At 37.0% G+C, this 9,691-nt stretch overlaps 1 protein-coding gene across 1 annotated transcript; it reads left to right on the top strand.

Moving 5' to 3' along the window:
• Nucleotides 1–3,365: 3,365 nt before the first annotated feature.
• Nucleotides 3,366–8,256, top strand: LOC131796969 (lysM and putative peptidoglycan-binding domain-containing protein 2). Its single transcript, XM_059114586.2, has 3 exons — nucleotides 3,366–3,656; nucleotides 5,014–5,360; nucleotides 6,060–8,256. The coding sequence occupies exons 1-3, from the start codon at nucleotides 3,405–3,407 to the stop codon at nucleotides 6,256–6,258; spliced, it is 798 nt and encodes a 265-aa protein (XP_058970569.2). The 5' UTR covers nucleotides 3,366–3,404; the 3' UTR covers nucleotides 6,259–8,256.
• The last annotated feature ends 1,435 nt before the right edge of the window (nucleotides 8,257–9,691 follow it).

The raw sequence follows: 9,691 nt of genomic DNA, 5'->3' as shown, positions 1-9,691 counted from the left end.
CGTATTGGGGAATATTTGTCGGAGCATGGTTGTCCACTTTGCACAACAGGTACACTTGTTTGTATGCATTACAGACCTATAATTGCCAGTTAGTCGAGATGGTTGACAAGCTGTCGAATTGGATTAAATAATCCAGGATCCACTGGTTTTGCCGTTTCATGCATTTTGATTGGTCGAAGCGTTTCCCAAAACGTTTCCTAAAGCGTTTCAGGTTTGTTTGTTTTTACTTTGAGTTCTTGTTTGGCCATATTTAGCTTGGTTCCGGGCTGACTGTCACTTAAGAAAACCTTGATTTTCGTCTTACTGTACTTAACCAAAAAGCTTTCCAGTTCTTTTTGTTACACTCATGCCAATCACTACTGGATTACTTTTCCTTCTCTTTGCTATTTTCCGTAGGTGCTGTCGAAAGTTCTGACTCTGAAACGAGTACAGAAAAGGATTTAAACTCGATTGTGCCACTGCCAGTAAAGCCAGACCCGATCTTAATACCAAGGAACTGCCGAAACCTGAGCCCAGCTCTAAGATGAACCACGGAAGCCAACAAATGTTAAACAGCAAGATAACACTGCTAAGAATCTGTGTTAAGTGTAGACGTGACTTCAAAAGTACCAAGCTCGTTGAAGGGTTTTTTCTTTCGTGAAACCAGAGATGAACAAAGACTTTTCCCAAAAAGTACACAATTATACACATGGGTATCAAATACATGGTGACGAAAATGGTAATTCGGTAAGATCGTGGTAGCCCCTTCAGCGGTAAGGTCTCCCAGCAGATATATTTCTCGTTCTCCAATTCGTGGTGTTCGTTGAAGTACAAACTCAATGCGAATAATGCCAGCGATACAATCCAAATGGCGGGAAGAATTAATTTCAGTTTTCGTTTTGTTAGCGTCGTTCGTCGCAGCACTGGTTTCACAATGGATAAGTATCGATCGAATGCCAGTACGCACATGGTGTAGATGGACACTGACGCACTAAACAGGGTCACTACGTTAAGTCTGCCGCACATTAGGCTTTTCTTGCTACTCCCCGCCATGAGAAACAAAATTTCTAAAACGATATGTATCATACCAGACGCACCAAGCGTCAGGTCGCTGATCGCCATGTTCACTATCAAAATAGATGTAAAGTTGTAAAGTTTCTTGTTTTGAACAACGACCGCGCACACGAATGAATTCCCCACGATGTTTGCGATAAAAATGACTGCATATCCGACGCAGAGGATTATTTCCCCTGTCACAGAAATTGCCATCTGAAGATGCAAGTTTCAGCAAATGCTTGTAGTAAGTGGTAAGCTTGAGAAATCCTTTCACTGACTTGGAACCTAGCTGGTGACTCAATTTAAATACAGCGTTCGGAACGTGTCAGTTTGACGTACATCCTTATTGTGCCCCAGCCTCATTCGCACAGAGCTAAACAAAGACAGGACAAGAACAATATTCCCATTAATATCGATGTGTTGTTTCTTTTTTTGCATAAATTTAATTTTTATACGTATCCCCATTCACAGAATCCAGTACGTAGTTCAATCAGTTTAAATTATTAATTATGTCGTTTTACCACTTACGATGGCTGCAGCGAACTAATATTGCTCATGATATTGTTGATGTCGCAAAGTGCCAACTTAACGTAATTTTTGACCCCTCTTTAGATGGGAAATGAAAACACATAGAGAGCTAATACATTCTATGTGTTCTAGTTGCCTAAACATTGACTTTTTGGGTAAAGAAAAAGGAAAAAATAGCGCGAATAAGTCTGTTGAGTTCTAAACAGCATATGGCAGTTTGCGGCCTTTCCTTACATCTAGGCAGTTCGGAAAGCCGCAAAACACTAGAACAAAAATTTATATTCCAAATCGGCACCCTTAATCCCCATGGAATCAACGAGCGCTTTTCATTCAACTAATTTATTCCTGTTTTCTCGTCACCATATTCCCACCAATGGCGTAGCTCCACTTTCTACATATAAATCCACACACAACCCGCAATTCCTCTAATCGCTCTGACGAAGGGCTAACGCTCGAAACGTCAGCTTTTTTACCCTTTACGGTGGCTAATTTACGTTTTCAACCCAGTTGTTAACACTAAATTACCTGTTGAGTTCAAGGTTCGGTAAAAGCGATAGGTGATAAGCGACTAAATGCCTAACTTATTAAGTGTCTTATTACCGACCTATTTTCAAAGCTCAGTAGGAATATATGATCGAGATGAATTCAAGGTTAAATCTGTTCGTTTAGTTGATCTGAAAAAATAAGTCGGAGAACGGAGAAACATTTATTATTCGTCCGTCGCATACATATTTTGCCTTTGCGCATAATTATAAGGGCATTAATTCAAGTCTCTGCCAAATTTGCATGTTCACAGCCAAAAGTTACCTGGATAGGAAAGCTTGAAATTAAAAAACTTGCTGCTTAAGAATCGCGAATATACTCCAGTAAAGTTTACGGTGGTAAAGAGAAGTAACCAGTTCAACTTAATTGTCAGTGAAAGCAAAGGGTTAATTACGCGTGCCTAAGGCAAAAGTAAGTACGTGAAGCGTGAAGTAATAAGGCCGGAAAACGTGATGCTTGTATTTAATCATCCATGCACGTCATGTGTTAACTTAGAGTAGACGTGACTAGTTCATCATTTCTACTATTTTGTGATTCCTAACAGATTTTCTGAGAGGCTTTGAACATTTCGTTATAAATAGAGATAATTCTTCGGTGGAGAAAGATACGTCGTTTCAGAAGTGAGGTGCGCATATTTGTATTTCTGACTCCTCCGACAAGAGCTTTGCCCAGGCTCGGAAAACTGGCAGGTTCTGATGACTACTTGATTTAGAAAGAAATATTTCCAACATCCCATGAAATCTTGATTATCGGCAAGATTAGCTCTCGAACCACATCCGACAACGAACGTTCAGCTGACAAAACAAAAGATTCTTCTCTGATCTAAAACGACTAAATATCGATACACAGATCCTTCATTGACCCATTTTATGCAGCTGCGAGTTTTAAACTTTGTGAAACTTAGTGCAATGGAAAACCGAAACACCGAATTTTTTTGGCCAAAAAACTGGAAAACCGATCTAAAAAATAGCCAAAACTCCCAATGCTCCTCCCCCTTTAGATAAATTTCAGTGCGGTTTTCCTCCTACTCGTGTTCATGATATTGCCATTAACTCAAATAAAAACGTGTTTTTCATCATTCCTTCATCGCAAGTAATGCTTTAGCTTTGCTTTTTTGTTTGTTTGTTGGTCTGGTTTTCTTTTTTCTGTATCGTTTTCACGTTTTCAGGTGTTCGTATAGCGTATAAATTTTTCAGCGTGGGGTGAACCACCCTACCCTACCCCACCAGGAAGAGAAAGCGAAATCACGTGAAAGTCTGCGCGAGGCTGGTATCTAAAAGGTGCCAACAAAATGGAAGATGGCGGAAGGAGAAAGGCAGAATTTATTTTCCGATCGTGGACAGCGAAACTATAAATCAAATCCCCTACTCAATTCATTCAAGAAAAATGAAGCCTCAGAGAGAAGTTCTTTGTCAGAGAGCATTGAGGCACCAAAATCTTATGGGGCTACTCGGAATCCACTGCAACCGCAATGCGACGTGAAGTTGATAGGTCATGTTGTGGAACCTACCGACACATTGCAAGGACTTGCTATAAAATATGGGGTGACGGTGAGAATCAAGCTCAGAATTTTCTTTTACAGTAGATGCATTTTATAGGGAGGAAGGATCAAAAGAAATTGAAAGCATTACAATAATGCGGCCTAAACTCGATATGTTATCGAAGAACAATAGTCGCCATACCGGTAACGCGTTTGCAGACCTACTGTGTTCGGTAATGCTCCTCCCATGTGATTCTCGAATTACTATGTTGTTTATGGCTTTTCTTTTTCGTTCTTGAATTTAGCTTTGCATTAGAGTATGAATATTGAAGAAAACTTACAAGAACTTTGTCATGTGCTGTCAGAATATTTTCCTTAGAATTTGGTTCACGATCACCGTGCAAAAGCGGAAGCTTACATTTACGTAATACTCCACGATTGTTGAAATGAAAGTGGTGACTGGAAATCTAAGCCACATGTGATATTTTTCGTACACATTGCTTACTTTTTCCGGCTGGACAGCTCACGTGTTTTAATTGATAGAACTTTCTCCTACCACTGCTCTGGATTGATCTTTTGTTTTCTTTCCTTTTTTTTTGCTTTCGAATATTGACGTTGGATAATTTCTTTGCGTTCATTACACAACACTTGCTATCCTCATTAGCTGTAATATAAAAGTTATGATACGGTATTGTGCAGAGCGGTCTGTGCAGCCACTCCAGGAAGTGTACCAGTCGTTTAACTTAAGATTTATCTAATTTTGCTTAGTATCTCTCGGGTCTCATTTTTCCATTTCGGAATGGAACAGTAAACATGGCTTGTATTTCTTTCTTGTGAATTAAGACCTAAACTCTAGGCCTGTGAACTACGTGTTCATTCTTTGGCATCAGAATGAAAAATTTTATTATTGTTTTCCATACAAGATTGTTGGCAATTCCTGGATAGGAGAAGAGTGCTTTCTGATTAAGTGCCGTTAAACCTAAACCAAAGATATTACAAAAGCCAATCAGGAGAAAGGAAATTACCTTTATGAGCCAATGAGAACTGAAAGTAAAACGGACCAAATTGCCCAAAGTGCTGTAAGATGCAAGCAGCCAAATGGTGATTGGTTTTAGTTTTGCATCTGATTGTTTGAGAGAGTGGCATTAGTTTTTTGAGCAACCACTGGGTAAAGTAAAGGAAAAAAAACCTGGATTATTTACAACACTTAATTGTAAATTACTCCAACCATGATAATGTCAAATGAAAATTGATTTTTTTTTTGTGGACAAAAGTATTAGGTAAAGTAGTATGATTTATTAAATTTGTTAGAAAATACATTCCTTGAGGAAAGCTGTTTCATTTACTAATCAAACATTATAGTTACAGCAAACAAATTTTTTCCTCAATGAGGTAAGAAGTTGATATCCATATTATATCTTTTTTAGGTTGAACAGTTAAAAAGAGCAAACAAAATTTGGGCAAATGACAATATACACTTGTTTAAAATCCTAAAAATTCCAGTTAGGAAGGACTCAAAACACTACATAGAAGACTCTGAATTTTCTGAAGATGAATCAGGGACAGATGATAGTGGTATAAATGAAGACAGAGGCACAATCAATTCTGAAGCAAGAGTTGACAAAGGAAATAAAAGTGGTCACATGTGTGATGGATCTCTTGAGGAATCCAGAGAAACAGAAGGGGAGAGACAACAACAAAACACAGCTTCCAGTTTTCTGGAGCAACTTGATGCACGGATAAAAAGCTCTAAAAAGGAATCTGAGAAACTAAGGTAAGGTCTAATAATGATGAGAGAAGGAAACTGAAATAATGGGTTGTACAACTCAAAAACAGCAATCATGATATCTCTATGTACTGTAGTCTTGCAACTAGTTGTAATCAAGCATAAGTAAAGTGCACTTGATCTATTTAAGAAACAGATGTTTTTATTTTGGCCTAACAAACTCCATTGTATGATGAAACCTACAAACCTCAAATGATGGTGTGGCATCCAGTACTGATTTGTATTTACTCATTTCTTTTAATTTAATGTGTGTAATTCATCAACAAATCTCTCCATGGAATTCAGAACAGAGCTAGTCAAGGTGTGAGACTTCACTTACCCACCAGTGCATAAGAACTAGGCCATGTGTATCTTAAACATTCTAGCTTTGTATCGATACCCAAAGGATTTCATAAAACCAACAGGACTGAAAAACAACATGAATAGTAACCATACTCCACCATCAATAGTAATAACTAACACTAAAAGATCTGAATGAAATTACAAACTAATTGGTCACCAAAACGGAAATGTCTGAAATGTTTATTGACTAAAAATACATTTTATACCTATTGATCAGAATAAAGAGCCATAAATTTACCAGTTAAATGAGTATCTCTGAGAACAAAACAGTATTATTTTTTTATTGATTCATTTTGAGAATTCAACATATGTCATTTACTCAATGAAACACTTTTTTGTGCACAGAACTGTTTCAGGACCTAAAGTTATTGCAGATTTAGAAAGAGCACATGCCAGCAGTCTCACATCTGAAGATGATTTGTTTCGACCACTTGAAGCTGGATCTTCAAGGCGACAAAGAGGACAAGTACTTGCATCTAAAAGGCATGTAAGAAAGGAGAAAACTGCTGTCCAGGATGCCGATGATCAGTTCTTTGAGCTTTGACATAGGATCTAAAACAGATATCATTTTAATTTTGCATTTTATGATTTGAATTGACCATCATACATACAAAGTCATGACTCCAGTTTTATTTAATTTGACAAGATACAAATATCTACAACAAACATTTGCATCTGTAAATTTATACTGTATAATTCAAATCAATGATAGGGAAAACAAAAATGTTTAAGCTGCAGATTCTTCAAAGGCTTGTTGGAAATGTGTCCATTCACAGCATACATAGCTATCCAGATACCAATCGTAGTCCTTTGAATGACAGATGTCTTTAACCCTTTACGCTCTAACATCAGTATGCATATTCTCCATACTGTTCTCTATACATTTCCTGATGTGCTGACAAGGAGAATTTGTTTAAAAATCAAGAGCTTTATAAGTTGGTGATCATTTCCTTGATTCTCATGACCTTAATGTTTGATTCTGGGGTGATATTGTAAAGAGAAATTAGAAGCTGGTCACTCTTTGGGGTTAAGTGGTCTTAGTTTCTCAGAAGCACAAATTGGTTTTTAATTGGAGCTAAAAGCAGCGAAACTTTGGCCCCAGAGGAAAGGGGGTAATTCAATTGAGATATTTCTTTTTTTTTTAGTCAGACTAATATGCTTTTAGTCACTAGTTCAATTTTGCATTGAACTAATCCCTCACCCTACTCATCTGCTGTTCACACAGTTGCCAGCATTTTCTCAGGCATCTTTACCAGAAATCAATAACAATCTGTCAGCTCAAACACACCTTTATCACTTGAACTCTCAGAAGTGATTAACACATAACTTCTCCCTCCTATATCCGTACATCATCCAGCAAATAAGTAATGAGAATACTCAAACTTATTAAGTACAAGTAGTTTTCTTGATCCAACACCAAATTGTTGCAACTAAATTACAATGAAATGTGTAGCAGCCAGAAGCAAGAATTAACAAGCAGATCCTAGGATTTGAAGGGTTAATTGCATGAGATAGAGTGACAGGTATAGATTTAAAAAGAATTCATGTAGAGATTTTTACTCCTTAGTGAGGGTTCAGAGGAGATGAAAATTTTGAAATGACTGAAATTTACTTTGTCTGGCCAGGAAGTAATTTTATATTCAAACTCAGTCAGATTTTACCATAGTTGTAGAGCTAACAATGGAGACAGGAAACTTTGAGTTCCATTTATGTTATACATGAATGCTACTGGTAGGAAGGAAGTTTGTCATTGTCTGAGTGAATATTCCATCCCTTCAACCACAATTGATCTTGACTCTGTTTAACATGGAAAGTGAAACTGGATTCTTAGCTGCTAAACCATGTATGAAATGGAAAGAAAATTCAGTTCTATAAAAAGTTACGGTAATTGAATGTTAAGTAATTATTAGGAGTGGTTGTCACTTCCTGGAGAAACATTTTTAATATATTTTTTCATCATTAAGTCCATGAATTTTTCTTAGGGATTAATAATTGAAGTATTTTTATAGTGAAACAAATTAACAAGGCAAAATTGGTCTAATAGGATGATGTGAAATATTTAACAAGAATATTATGAACAGTTACAAAGCCAGGATGAAATACATAGTGAGTGAGATGTGACAAGCATTATACAAGCATTATTCAATACATTGAGCACTTACATTTCCTTAACGCACGGTATCTAGGTCAATTGTCTGTAAGTTTCTTTCTTTATCTCTAACAATATGATTCCCCAAGCAAACTCTAAAAGAAATCTATGGCAGACAGTAAGGAGAATTTTCATTAATGTATTGGGAGTGAATAGGGTTTAATCTGTTTGTGGGAAGAACTAAATTGTTGATTTGTATTTGTATGTCATAACTTAAACCAGAGTTTGATGGGTTAATGCTTTAACTCCTACAAGTGATTAGGATGTAACTTCTCCTATTATATATCTTGATCTAACACCAAATTCTTGTAACTAATTTACCAGGAAATGTGTAGCAGCTAGGAGGGAGAATTAATAATCTGATCTTGGTAATTAAAAGGTTAACCGACTGTATCATACAGTGTTTTTCTATGATATTCACTTGTTGTTTGGTGGAACATTATCTGGGACACAGTGATAAAAGTTTTCCTCAGTTTTTTATCGGAATAAACTCTCCTACAGAGGTGCAACCAAAATAAAAAATGACTGTGGTGAGAAATGGTATACACCTCCAATTTTTCATTGTCTAGGCTTAATTATCATGTGACTGAATAAAACTCAACTAATTCCCGAGTTGAATAATTAGCGATTTTAATTTAAAACCCTCGGTTTGAAGCTGATTGTTTTAGGCACTGGGTTAAGGTTTATGGGGTGTGATTTTGTCTTAAGCATTAGTTAACACGATATTGGCGTATAAATCGATCTACTAAAATTGTATTTGCTTATCCAAACCAGTTGGGCTCAGAACATATTAAGAGTTCCTAAAGGTTTGTTGATAAGTTTTCCTGTGTGGACAAGAAAAAAAGGCCTGGAACGGGAACCGACCGTAGTTATCGTTTTTAAGCCCAAAGTAGTTTGAAAGAAGTAACCTGCTCCTGGTGTCCTTTTGGTAAAACCAGAGCGCGATTGTCAACGGCGCGGTAGTAGCGGCGGAGCGGAAAATCGAGGAGGCTTTGGGTTGAATCGGGCAATGAACACCTTTTTCGCTCCGCTGCTATTAACGCGCTGTTTACCATCGCGATTCTCTTTACCGACTGAAAGTTTGGTAAAGGTTAGAAAGAATGAACTGAGAAACCATGCGAGGAGTGCATCAGATAAACGGAAAAAATTCATCTTGATTCAATATTCTAAGATGGAGAGGGAAAACTACCTATAATCCGTCTTGAATTGAAGGCGAAGTGAATTCGGAAACAAGCGAGTTTAAACGGGAAATAATTCAAGACTTCGTTAACCTCGGTGCAGTAAGGAGAAGTCATCAGCGGCATTTAACGAATGATAAACTTCTCTAAGGGAAACGTATAGTTAAATTATTTATTCTCGCATGTTTGCGAAATAAGCTTTCTCCGAGTGATACAGGATCATCGTGGGTGTCTTTGTGGAGTAACTCGACACCAACCTATATAATGGTATATAGCGCTAATTACGTGTTCATGAGAGAGATTTTCCTCAAATGACAAAAGATAATAATGACTGCCCATCTCTGTGGAATATATCATGGAACTAAATCGGAACTGTCAAAGGTTAAAAACTCACTCGGAAAAATTTGCAAAAAGGAAAAAATTCGATTTTCCAAAAGCATCTTATCATTTGCAAGATAAATTGCGCAGCACATTGCTTCAAAAACAAATTAAATTCTTCGAAGGAATACATCATAAAGCTATGAGCTTTTGCATATATGTATTCGGTCATATTTCAGTCATCTAAAACAATATTCGTTTCCAAAGATATTAATGTCTAACGATCAAACGGATCAATTAAAAAAAAAAACATTCATGGTGGTGCGCGGTTC

This window comes from Pocillopora verrucosa, chromosome 1 (assembly GCF_036669915.1).
Source record: "Pocillopora verrucosa isolate sample1 chromosome 1, ASM3666991v2, whole genome shotgun sequence".
NCBI classification, from domain to species: Eukaryota; Metazoa; Cnidaria; class Anthozoa; order Scleractinia; family Pocilloporidae; genus Pocillopora; species Pocillopora verrucosa.
This window is presented reverse-complemented; position numbering and strand designations above follow the sequence as displayed.